General features: G+C 36.2%; 1 protein-coding gene across 4 annotated transcripts in view; it reads left to right on the top strand.

The window, feature by feature from the left end:
- Positions 1–10,006, top strand: part of BSK1 (BR-signaling kinase 1) — a 202,526-nt gene extending 192,520 nt beyond the window's left edge. For all 4 annotated transcript variants that reach the window (XM_089458521.1, XM_089458522.1, XM_089458524.1 and 1 more), the window contains exon 11: positions 9,340–10,006. In XM_089458521.1, coding sequence (XP_089314647.1) covers positions 9,340–9,591 — 252 coding nt within the window. In that variant the 3' untranslated portion in view covers positions 9,592–10,006. The remainder of the gene's footprint in view (positions 1–9,339) is intronic.
- Positions 10,007–14,257: the final 4,251 nt, after the last annotated feature.

Raw genomic sequence — 14,257 nt, forward strand, 5'->3', positions numbered from 1 at the left:
ATCAAGATTGATCTCATACGATTTGATGAAAGAAAAAGAGCTCATGTGTCAGGAGCAACATTGACAAATACAAGGCAAGATTCATGGCTAGAAGGTTCTCGCGGAAAGAGGGAGAAGACTATGACGAGGTCTTTGCATCGGTGGCCAAGTACACCATGATTATATCTCTTATTTCTCTTGCTTCATTTATGGGATGGAAGTTACATCAGATGGATGTAAAGACCACATTCCTCAATGGTGTGATTGAGGAAGAGGTGTACCTAGAGCAACCTCAAGGTTTTGAGGTTCATGATAGAGAATCTCACATATGCAAATTAAAGAAGGCCTTGTATGGTCTCAGGCAAGCTCCAAGAGTCTGGTTTTCTAGAATTGATGGATATCTAACGAGACTTGATTTCTCTAAGAGTGTTGTTGATCCAAACCTTTATATCAAGGTTGTGAAGGGTGAGTTGGTGATGATGCTACTATATGTTGATAATTTGTTCCTAACAAGTCTAGAGCATCTTATTATTCAATGTAAGAGAGAGTTGGCCTTTGTGACTTGATGCTTTACTTAGTACTATTTGGGACTGGAAGTCTAGAGGAAACCCAATGAAGTTCTTCTTGGGCAAGGAAAATATGTCATCAAGATCCTTCACAAGTTTGGCATGATGGAATGCAAGTCTATTGCAAGTCCTATGGTGACGAATCTGAGAAAGCTGAGAGATTCTGAATCTGATTTGGTAGAGATCCATCTATGTACCGAAAGTTGATTGGATCGTTGATGTATCTGGTAAATACTAGACCAAACATTTGCTTTGCAATCAACACCTTGAGTCAATTCTAGATGGAACCGAGACATGAGCATTAGATTACAACAAAGCATATATTCAGATAGTTGTGTGGTATCGTTGACTACTATTTGAGATATGCTTCGAGTGGTGAGATATAGTTGTCGAGATATATGGTTTTTTATTGTCCAGGGAGTGTGGATGACAAGAAGAGTACATCTGGTGTATGTTTCAATTTGGGTTCTGCTATGATATCCTAGACGAGTAGGATGCAGACATCGATCACACGTAGTACTGCAGAAGTAGAGTATATTGCAGTTTGTTTGGCGTGTTGTGATGGAGTATGGCTTCATAAGCTACTACTCTCTGGATTGTTCAATCAGAGGTTGGAACTGACTATTTTGTTTTGTAACAATCAAAGTTTTGTGAAGTTAACAAACAATCTAGCATTTCATGATAAGACAAAGCATGTTGAGATCAAGTACCACTACATTCATGATATGGCACAAAAGGGAGCAGTGAAGCTCCAATATATTCCCTCTAATGAGCAGACAGTTGATATTCTTATAAAGCCTCTGTCCTGGGCGAAGTTTGAATACTTCAAGGACAAGCTTGGTCTTGTGGAGAACCCCTCTATGAGTGAGAGGGAGCATTGATGTGACATTAACAGGGGCATGGCTCGAACTGTTGGTGACAACAGGAGCATGACCCGGACTGTTGGTGACAATAGGGGCATGGCTCGGACTATTAGTGATAACAAGAGCATGCCCCTAACTATTGGTGAGATAGCCCAAGGGATGGACATTTTAGAGAGAATGGTCCTTCAAGCCTGAACTCTCATGGAGTGGGTGCCTTGGTGAGATAGCATGAGGGAAGAACATTCTAGAAAGAATGGTCCCTGAGGCCAGACACTCAATGGAGTGGGTGCCCTTTTCATCATCATGGCCTAGAGTGAGGCCCTTGGAGTTGGGACATGGATATCCCTAGGGTTTGACCATGAGTGATGGCAACCTTGAACTAGTCGAAGTACCATGAGATGAGGCGCCCACAGGATCATAATGACTAGTTGAGTGAGTACCATTGGTTAGGAGAGCTAACCTGGGTTGTGCTACATATTGATGTTGATGTTGATGTAGGTTAAATGTTGATGTTATTGATGAGTTATACCTTTCCTAGAGAGATCATGTATACAGAGAACATCTTGATAGTCATTATGAATACCTCCATAGCTAATAGTCATTATGAATATCTCCCTAGCTAAGAGGGAGTGTTGAATTTTGTAGCTATGGTTGGTCTTCATAATGTTCAATTGTACTTGCAAAGATAAAATGTAAATTATATTTGCGAAAGAAAAATTATTTGAAGCGTGTTCTTCATGCTTGCAAGAAAAGAGAACTATTTATTTTATATTCAAAAGATTTTTGAATTTTGGTTTTGGCGCCACAAGTTGTCTAAGTCGGCCCTCTACTCTTCAAGTTGGCCTCATCAAGAATTCAAGTTGGCTCCAAGTGAAAATGCACCCATTCGGCCCAAGAAAGAACTATAAAGAAAAGTCAACTTGAACTCCCTCATGGCATGAAGATAGCTTGCACATATCTGAGGTAGAAGAGACTAACTTGAGGACAAAACGAAGTTTGAGGCAAGAGAAATGTTATGAGGCATGCGAAGTATATCTAAGGCCAACAATAAGTCTTTTAGAAGCATATGAAGTGCATTTGAGGTCAGCGAAGGATGATATCATCTTTGTGGAAAGAGGCCAAGACTCTGTGAATTTTTTTGTGGAAAGAGGTTGGGACTCTGTGAAATATTTATGTGAAAAGAGGTCGAGCCTTTGTGGATCATCTCTGTGGAGAAAGGTCGAGGCTGTGTGGATCATCTTTGTGGAAAGAGGCCGAGACTGTGTGGATCATCTCTGTGAAAGAGGCCGAGGCTGTGTGGGTCATCTCTGTGGAAAGAGGCCGAGACTATGTGGATCATCTCTGTGGAAAGAGGTTGAGTCTCTGCGAATTATCTCTGTGGAAAAGGGCCAAACTTCTGAGGCTTATCCCTATGCATTAGAGCCACATCTCTTGTGATACTTCTTAGTAGTAGAGGGAGTTCAAATTCTTTGTACTCTTATGGTTGCAGTCAGATTAAGGAGGGCTAACTTGGACACTTGGTGGATGACCTTGCCAGTTAGTTTGAATTTGATGTATCTCTTGTTGCATTGATTCTTTAACGAAAAGGTTGGTTGGGTTTTTCCCCATTATGGGTTTTTCCATGGTAAATCTTCTTGTCTCTTTGTGCATTGTGATCTCTATTGCTCTATTGTATCTATGGAAAAAAAAAAAATGTGTAATTACCTAATGCTAAATTGAAAGAGCTAAATAATCATCTATACGATTGGAAGTAATTATCAAGTTTCAGAAATAAGTACTTACATCTATTGTACTAGAAAAATCAACACCTCATGAATCCATCCTTTGCAAATTAAATGAGATTTCTTTTTAACCTTCTTCCAATAAAATGCTATTAAGAGGCATCGAGATTCTTCCATGGATGGAACATTGCTCTTTTAAAGAGGAATTTGACTTATTTTTAGGGTATGAAAATGCCCCCAAGGACGTATGTCACAATCTCATCTTGGGTGCTCCGCATTTGGTTTTTATCTTCATTTAGAGGCTTGACTATGTCAATAATGCCACGTGGCATATCCTCATGCCAAGAGCTCTCCAAAAATGTAAAAAATGATTTCTTTCCCTTATCTCCAAAAGACCACCTCAAAGGTGAAATATGCCTCCAAATATGTAGAATTTCCTCAAATTTGTAGATGGGTTAGGGCCCCTATAAATGGGTGAGACATGCATCCAAATATGTTGAAAAATGTTGATTTGCCATGTGATGTGGACAAGGGGACTCCTTGGAGCCTTCAACAATGTCTTTTCTTCTTGAAATTGGTGCATTAGGATCACCTTTCCCCATATGTGATGCACTCATAAGATGGTTCCTTTGCCTTGTTTTGAGGTATTAACAGGGGGTTAGGTCAACTATTAACCTGGTCCATGTTAACGCTCTCATTAAAGCATTGTTTTTGAGGTGGGTGAAGGTCATTTGGGTCCACATTTGTCTTTCATAAGGAGGGTGCTCCTTATATAAAGTAGTTTAGCCTTCATTTCATGGCATACAACATTCATCTGGATCAATATTCACCTCTTCAAGCATGCACAAGGCCTATAAAGGTGCCAATGTGGTTGAGTGCCCATGTGACTCACTACAACTATTATCTTTTGTTAATTTGTCAAATTTTGTTACAGTTGAAAAATAGGACCAAGCATCAAGTTTCTCTTTGTTTATAGCAATGTTCCATGGGGATGTCTTCTCTAGGGTGTGTTGAGAAATCGAGAGGGACAACAATTAGGGTGATTTCTCTTTACTTGATAATTGCTTGTGAAGTTATGTAATCTTCTTATTACTTTATTATGTTATGTACATCAAACAATTACCAAAACCATAAACAATGAAGATCACAAATAGAAAATGGACACAAGATGTAGGCTCCAAGCCAGGGCAAAACCCCTCCAAGGGGAAAACCTAGAAAATTCTTCTCTTCTTATAGAATCAGATCAAATGAGGAATCCAAGACCTAAACAACAAGACCAAGACCTCCAATAAGACCTAAGACAACCCACTTCCCAACCTCTTCCAGCAAGTCAAAATCAACTCAAGTCAAAACATTCAAAACAACTTCCAGCTTCAGAATTTTGGCCCCCATCTTTAGAATTTCAGACCTGCAGTGAATTTGTAACTGTGGCCCTGTAGCAACTTCAGAATTCCACACGTGGGGGAGATCTAGGGCAGATACTTCAATTGTCCTTCCTCCTTAGACTTCACTTTCTCTTTCTTGATTTCTTTCTCTTTCTTCTTGAATTTCTCACTTCTTTTCTTGGAGATTGAACTTGCTTGAGTGGTGCTTCAAATGAGGTCGAATTTGTCTCTATTTATACACATCCAAGAGGTCGAATTACCCCTTCTAGGGCTAACTTGGTCTTGTTGGTACAAAAATGACATTTTTGACTCAAATCAATTATTTTTCCTCTTTCTTTTCAAATTCCAAATGGGACTTGACTCTAAGACATTATTTTGACTCATGAAAATTATTCTTTTGACTCAATAAACCCTAGAAGCATGACGAATATGCTTGACCTAGATGACCAAATAATTTGAGCATAAACCCATGCTTATAAAAATAATATTTATTTTTCTTCTTTTGATGTTTACATGAAATATACAATAATATAAGTGCAATAGAAATAATGAAGACTAGACCTATTTACATTTTCTAGTAGGGTGGGGGAAAACCCCCTACATTTCCCACACTCTGGGCCCCACATCCCTACTTTGGGGGGGGGACTCAGGGAAATGTTTCCCCAATGTGGGGGATGTGTTTCCCCAAAAGTGGGACATTTGAGCATGACCCCCTCCCTAGAAGGGGGGCACCTAGGTGCTATCCAACAAGAGAAAGGGATAGAGTTTTGAGGAGTGCACCCCAGCAAACTTTTGTCCAGGATAGAGTTTTGAGGAGTCTAGGACCTCAGTAATGAATGGTAATATATTCTTAAGCCAAGTTACTGGATCCGCTGGTCGAGGGTCCAGGATCCACGGATCCATGAATCGGATCTAGATCCGGCCAGAACTGGAAAAAAAAAAAAACCACCTTAGTGGAGGATCCATGGAATTTAGGAACCTATCCCGATGCCCAGAAACGGATCCCGATGACAGAGCCGGATCCTTCACAAAAATTGATGGATTCCAAAAATTAAAAACCGGTTTTTACAATTTAGGTTTTGTCTTGTCTTGATTTGTGTCTTGTCTTTATGCTTTGTCTTGGTCGGCCACAACAATGAAGCAATGAAGCAGTAGCGGAGGAGGAAGCAGCAGTGAAGAGGCAGCATCGCTTTGTAACTTGGCCGCAACAGTGAAGGCACAAGTTTGTAGAGCTTTGAGAGCAGGTGAGCTTTGTAACTTGGCTGCAAATGTTCATGGACAAAATGTCAACTTCTTCCTCATCGTCGTTGATAGGAAAGAAAATCGGGCGATATTATATTCAATGCTTGAGAGTATTGTAATTACAAAGCATATTATAGAATGGTGTTCAGAATAAGACTTGAGAATATCATGTTATATTTCTAAGTAACTCGAGTATTGTAATTAAATTATAATGTTATAATGTGTAATTATAGAAATATAACATAATGTGTAAATATTTCTAACTTAGAATGAGACTCCGGAGTATTGTAATTAAATTATAATGTTACTTAGAGACTAGCTTGGATTGATGTTTCTATTAAATATTATTATATTACATTTTCTACATGTTACATTAAAATTTCATAATAATTAAATTTTAAAATTATAAATTAAATTTATTAACATTAAAATATTAAATTTGTATATTAAATTTTTTTAATTTAAAAAATTATTGAATTTTTTTTAAATTTAAAAATTATTATATTTTTGTGTACTTGATGTATCTTTGCCATATCCGGATCTTGGATTTTCAAAAATCTAGCGAATGCAGATCCAGATCCGTATCCGAATCCTGTTAACTTATTTCTTAGGGGATAGAAAAGGTATCCTTTTACTTAGATTTTTAACATTACCATTAATTGTTTTAGGATGTTTGAGAATGGTTCCAACCTCATCAGACTTCATATGGAGAAAGTAGAATTTCATATCCCATTCAGAATTCAGCAGACTTAACAGTTTTCAGGATTTCAGGATTGGCAGGATTATAGCATTTCCACTGGATTGCACAATGATGAATTTGCATGGGATGAATTGTTATTGTTGGGATTTTATTATTTTTATTTTTATATCTTATAATTTTAAAGATGTGGACCGCTATTCTAGGTTCCCCAATGTCCCCTGCCCCCCCTGAATTTTCCTAAAATTTGGGGGTGCTTCCACACATCCCCCTTGTGCGTCTCCCTGCTCCCGTTCTCCCCCATCCCAGAAACTTGGTTGAACATAGGTTTATAGTGCTTTCAAAGTTGAGGAATACCGGTCCTTGTAGCCAGCTTGAAAGTAGGCTGATTAGTAGGGGACTGCCACTGGGATTTGACATTGCTGTAACTGCACTTGGTTTCCTATTATTTACCAGAACATCAATATGATGTCATGTATAAATTTTGCCTAGATTTCATAGGCTGTTCAGTGGAAGTGCAGGATGAAAAGCAAAAATGCAGGATGTACAGTAGAAAAGGAGATAGCGGCAGATTACCTCAAAACAAATTTCTTTCCTAAAATTGGCATTGGAGAAAATAGCTAATTATAACCTATGTCATTGGAGATTGACCTCAATGTAGCTTTGCGTGCACAGACAGACTCCAAAGAAGACTGAGATGAGAAACAAATCAAGACTTTGCTACCAGTTGATATGAGTGCATTATGGAAGAATGAAAGAGAGGAGATTACTCAGTAGTTACATATTTATAATCCAAATTTGTTCTAACATATGGTTCTGAAGATCAAATGTAGTCTCCAGTGTTTATGATTTTCTGCCAGACTCCAAAGAAGACTGAGATGAGAACCAAATCAAGACTTTGCTACCAGTTGATATGAGTGCACTGTGGAAGAATGAAAGAGAGGAGATTACTCAGTAGTTGCATATTTATAATACAAATTTGTTCTAACATATGGTTGTGAAGATCAAATGTAGTCTCCAGTGTTTATGATTTTCTGCCTAGAATACACTTGCGTGAGCACTAAAGATGGCTAAATGCTAAAAAAGGACACAAATGGACAAAAAAATTTGTTAGTGCTAGTGCTTGTGCTTGTCAGATCTGTTTAACTTACTTTAAGACTAGAATACTTTTACACGAGCACTAAAGATAGCTAAATGCTAAAAAATAGCCAAATAATGGACAGAATTTATGTTAGTGTTCTTTGGATCTGTTGAAGATCAATTATTCTTTTGAAAAAAAAAACTGAGGTTGTGAGGTTGGTACCATCTAAGAAATCAATTTGCTGAGGAAAAGAGAACTGCATGCAGATGTTCTACATTCAACAAACTTTTATAGGTGGTCTGCAAGTCTTCCATGTTCCTTTCCTTTATTAATCTTGCTTTATTATGTGACTTGTGTGTATAATATTAAGTGAATTTGAGATTGTTGAGATATTGATATTAGATAGAATGTAATTGTGAAAAATTTTATGTACAGTCTAAATTAATTAATGCAGCTCAATGATGTTATGTTGGAACTTTATTTGTGTGAAGGAAGTACAAACCCAATGCTACTATTGGGTGAGATTGCAAAATCAGAGCATCATAATTACTACTCGATGCTGTCATGGTTATTCATAGTGGAGGACTACCTCTTCCAATTTGTGCTTGAATACACAAGTAAATCATCATGCTTGCATTTGGAGGTCACATAGTCTTGTGGTTGGTAAGGATGCTTTTGATATCTAGTCATTATGATCTCTTGATGTTGCGGTGCAGACATCTCTCTCACCATGTATTATATCTCACATTAGATATTTATACAACCTCAATGTGGTTATGGTTGTTTAACCACCCAACCCCTAACCTCAGCATTTAACCCCTATCGTCAACATTTAAATGTTACATATATTCATATGACTAATACAAAGTGACCGTTATACAAAATTTATTACCCCGACATATTACTGGGGCGTTAATACTTCAACAGTTGCATGTGTATTTCGAAAGATAATTTATCACAGTGGCCTATGAAAATATCAAATAATGCCACTCAACCATTCCGTCAAATGTGTTGTAAAAGGGCAACTGGCCAAATTTGTTGTAAACGGTAACTGGCTGACTCCTTGTTTGTAAAACAGATAACCGGTTTATTCGATGACTCAAATGAAATGTCCATGATTAGGGATCAAATATGAAGCATTCAGTTCATTTAAGAAACACTTCACCTGTCAGAGAAGAAAACTCATCATTTCAACCTTGAAATGAATGGAAATGATAAAAATTTATTTGTTTATAGATCAGCACTATATGTGAGACATTTTAATTGCTTTGCTTATTTGATTAATTATCGTACTACCTTGAAGGAAAACACCAGTCTAAAGCTTGCAAATGACATCCATTGTAAGGGATAAATTGATGCAGGTAACAAGGATAGCTAGAGTGACCCACAATCTCTACATTCCATGGTAGATGAGACACACTAATTAACTTGCCTGGTCAACAAGTTGGACATACTTGCTTGGCAATCAAACATGACAAGATTGTGAGAGCATTTTCAAAGTTATGTTCTCATGTTAGTTATACTATATTTATTAATCACACCATGCCTAGTCAGAAGCTGAAAAATCATGGACAAGCATTGTGTGTGCTTGTGTGATAGAACTCAGTATCTGTAGAGGGTTATCCTTACTAGTGATCAGGGACTCCCTTAAGACACTATTTTGATATTGATTTCTTGATATGTTTTTTATTCAGTTCATCAGTGTTGGTTTCAATTCATAGACTAAAGAGAAAACATCTTTTTGATTTTACGTTACTTGGAAGATAATGTGTGCATGCTTCTGCTTCTGTTTTTCATATCTGCAGTTTATAGAGGTTGGGACCATGGTATCCCCTACTGTTTATGCAAGGAGGAGTCTAGCATATCTTCTTTGCGATCAACCAGATGCTGCTCTTCGTGATGCAATGCAAGCACAATGTGTATACCCTGACTGGCCAACTGCATTTTACATGCAAGCAGCTGCACTTACTAAACTCAACATGCTCAAGGATGCGGCTGACATGTTAAAAGAAGGGGCCGCACTGGAGGAAAAGCGACAAGCAGCAAGAGGTTCCTAGAAAAGCATCAATTTTGACATACACAAATCTGATGAACTGTTTTTAGTTGTACCTGACACTCGAGTGAACGATGCAATCTTCTTGTGTCATTTTGTTGGCAATCACATTTGCCACGTTATGGAACAGGTATAGTTCCATAACTTTATAGTAGCATATCTATCTTAGTAATGCACAATATTTATTATTCTTTCGGGATATACAAGAAGAGGATTATTATGATAGAACTACAACCACTTCTGGCAGGGAGTTTGGTGCTTCTTTTAAGAGAGTGTTCATAAATGTGAAGGTGATACCCCTAAGTTATGCATATTGTAACCAGAATTTCTCATGGCACTCAAGTCGCTGTATTGTTGGCCGAAGGTCCATTATTATATTGTGTCCATTTTAAGGTTGTAGTGATGTTTCTTATGATTTCCGGGAGTGAGTAATCTTTTGTGTGAGAATATGCTTCAATTCTGGGAATGTTTCTCATTCCAGCATTCTGTTGGATGACAATTATGAGATGCAGATCATGAATATGTCTTGCTATTCCCAACCCATCAAAAATGATATTACGAAAGTTCCTATCTTGTATGCTTCTTATACATGTTCTAAAATAATCCTTTTTTTTTATTAGAACTAGTTTTAGGCATTTTAGTTGCCTTCCATTAACATCTTTTGTGATAAGTACTATGTATTTGATTTGTGATGTACTTTTTTCAATATTGTCTTACAAAATGTAGGGCATTCTATAAACTTTATTGTTCTAGATGACCTGAAACACATGCCTTTTTTATTGCTTTTCGGTTGCAGCTACTACTTACACTTCCACTCCCCTTTTGTCTACCCTTTATCTTCAAAAAATCACATAATCCCCTATTATTTTATGCCATTGAATATTAAATTTGGCTGCATAATAATTTTCTGAAATTGAGAACTTATTATCAGGTATTCTGTAAGAATGGGATCTAGCTTGGATACCAATACATCAGAAGGCAATAACTTGTAAGAGTGAAGATAATTCCCATATTTAAAATCACATAAGCCATTTTCATGAAAAAGGAGATGCTCCAAGGGTCAAAGACCAGCTTTAATGAATGCAGGATCTGGAGAAGTAGAATGAGGTACTAGATGGATTGTAATACCCTGTTTGTCCCGAAATGATAGATCAGTTGTTATTCGTTGTTTTGGGAATTTAATGTGTTGTTTTTTACTTGATTCGACATTTTGGACCAATTAGATCTGGTCCAGCTTGAGTAAGTGAAAAATGATTAATGAGTCTTGTCTCATAAATCATGGATAATCTCAGGTCATGAAGATGGACCACACTTGGTTGGTTGGAAATAAACCCAAAGGAAAATAATGCAATGAAGCCCAGAAACATTAATGATATTTCTACGTGCTAAAGACATGATAATACGAGTTAATTCATTGAAGTAGAGCTACTTAACAACCTTTTGGAGAAACCCCTTTCTTGAATGAAAGATCAATAAGTTATGCAGTAGCGTTGAGGTGGATGGATAGGCAACAACTTTTTGAAGTTACTCCCCTCCATGAAAGATCTATAATTGAGGGAGAAGTAAAGTATTGGACAGAAAGGCACAGATCATTCTTGATTTGGTTCTATGATGGTTCGTGTACCCTACCAAGTTCATAAGATAGTTGTTAGTAATTAGAAATATAGATAATTGCAATGCTTGAAAATGTGGTCACTTGGAGGTTCACTCATATGGCTTCATCTTAGGAGAGGAATTGCTTATTGGTAATCATTGTAGTCCTACACTAATGCCCTATTTGCATTGTAGTCGAGGATGGTTTTATCGCATCTTTTCTTTGTAAACAATGTTTTAAACTTGTTCGTTTGTCAATGAACTAATAATGTTTTAAACTGAGTCGTTAGTCAATGAACTAAACCTATCACAAGATATAGAGTTATAACTTGTATTATTTGGTTTGAACTCGAGAGCTCAAAGTAGGTGGGACATTATTTGTTATTTGTTATATGAAATTTGAACTAGAGGATTGTTTAATTTTTATTTAAATGTGGCTCCTTCAATGAGTAATTCACCGAATTAGACAATATACAGTCTGGTTAAGTATAGAGAAATTGCCCCAAGAATCTCACATAGCATTAGCGTCCCAATCATTCAGTAATTATAAGTTTGGTCAAGGTTACTTTAATATTGAATTTAAATAATATTCAATCTGGAAATCGATTGATTGATTAGAATCGGTGTTGGTAAGTACAGCTTGTAATATTCCCAAGATTGAAGGAATCCTTGCGAATTTGTGCAAATGCAGAAAATATCTTTAGTTCACTTTCAATTAATTGTAATTGTGCAAATTAACAAGGGGTTTTACATTTAAAGCATTCTCTTGTTTTCCTTTTATTGCATAATCTATTTGGTTGATAGCTTTCAATCTTGTTGCATTTTTTTGGTCAAATGATCCTTATACAATGATGGTGTGCACAAATGTTGTGACCCAACTAGTATATAATGGCGTTATTAAAATAATAGTATTGGTTGTGGGATACATATGCAGACTTGTCTGGGTTCCCCCTTTTTGTGGGACATGTGGTGGTGCATGAAATATAAATAGAATAAATTAAAATGGTGAATGATAAAACCTAGTGTGTAATTATTAGATATTTTAAAAAATATTAAAACTTTTCTAAAGGAATGTCCCCAAAACCAGCTAGAAATGGAATTTGGAAAACATTTTGTTGTCTTTTTTGGGACGAAATGGATTATAGAGATGTCATTTAACAATTCAAAATTACATAAAACATGTGTAGAAATGCATTATAATAGGGTCTTTTAACACAATCTTACAGATGAAAGGTGAAAAGATGAGTGGTGCTAAAGTGTCATTCCATGATTTTACAACCTATTTTAAAATATGCAATACATGAAATCCCATATACTAGTGCACAATCTCTAAAATAAAATTGTCTCTAAACGTGTAATTGTTCAATAATTACTTGGAGAAATATGTTATGTCCCTTTTGAAATCATTACATTATAGGAAGGTGTATTATGCAATATAGTAGTTATCTAGGTGCACCAGAGAATTAAGGTGCACTCTAAAATCTAGGAAAGAGATGTCCCACTTAATACAATGTAATTTAGTGTGTATGACTAAGAAATTAAATTGCAAAAAAATGATGTATGAGTTTAACGTGAAAAGGAAATATGCACTGAGATGGAATAAATTAACGTGAAAAGGAAATATGCACTGAGATGGAATAAATAAATAAAATAGCATAGACTTAACCTAGATTGTTTAAGCAATGAGAGGTTTGTAGTAATTTTTTAAATCCTTTCCATGCTCAATAAATTTGGAGTTAAGATGGATCTATGCTAATTAATATAAAAGAAGTTAATTAACCCCTTAACCTAAATACTAGTCAACTTGAATTTATACAAACAAGAAGAAAAGTGATGTCTAAGGTTGTGGACGGAACAAATTAGTGCCAACAATTCAGCAAGATTTTTATTAGAATATAGTTGTTTTTTTATTTTTCTAAATCAATCATAGATAGTTAACTCATAATAAGCTTAATATACAAAGACATTCAACATGAAATTATATTGCTCTAAACTTGAGAAAACTCTTCTAGGATGAAAAAGCTCAAATATACTAGTGATTGCATAGAACATTAGCTACTTGCTCATTGATTTTTACGTTGGATGCTACTTTGACTTAGCTCAAGGTTTTGTAACATTTCATTGTCAACCTTTAACATGTGAGCTCACTAGATCTTAGCCACCTTTGGATTATATCAAACAGCTAGAACCAAACTCTTTCTTGGAAAGCTCAAAGATACTAATGATTGCATACAACATTAGCTACTTGCTCATTGATTTTTACGTTGGATGCTACTTTGACTTAGCTCAAGGTTTTGTAACATTTCTTTGTCAACCTTTACCATGTGAGCTTACTAGATCTTAGCCACCTTTGGATTATATCAAACAGCTAGAACCAAACTCTTTCTTGGTTTAGTTCTATTCATTTTAAGGTTGCATATTAATCTGTTAACAAGTTGTTTAACCATCCTTTGGTTACCAAATTGATTTTCCTTGCAATGCTCTAATTTATGGTCGGCATTTTCTTTTTGATATAATGTGCATGTGCATGTTGTGGTGGGATTGATGTGCCACTAATGTGGTGCTAATGTAGTGTTGACATGTTAATGTGTCAGTTATGTGTTGGATTCCACATCATCAACCTCGATAAAAAAAAGTGCATGGACGAGTTCCTTGTTTTCAACTCAATCTTCCACATGTATGTAGAAGCATGGCATCTCTATCTAGGATGTAGTTGATTGGATGGAATAGGATGAACTTGAGATAGAATCTTTGTATGAAGTTCACCCACTTATTGAGTCCCACTATGTGACATGCAAATGAAGAGTTTGATGCAATGGCCATTGCCTAGATGGAAAGTTAATGAAGTCATAATAGCTCAACATATAAAGACATTCAACATGAAATCACTCCTCTTTTCTAGAATCAGGAAAACTCTTATGAGATGAAAAAGCTCAAGAATGCTAGTAATTGTTTACAACAATAACTTCTCTCGTTGATTTTTACTCCAAATGCTACTTTGACTTCACTCAGGGATTTGAAACATTTCACTATCAATTCTTCACATTTTCATTTCACTCTATGAGCTTAGTAAATCT

The sequence above is a fragment of the Pinus tabuliformis genome, chromosome 7 (assembly GCF_031772625.1).
Source record: "Pinus tabuliformis cultivar Carrire ecotype Pingquan chromosome 7, CPIR1, whole genome shotgun sequence".
NCBI lineage: Eukaryota > Viridiplantae > Streptophyta > Pinopsida > Pinales > Pinaceae > Pinus > Pinus tabuliformis.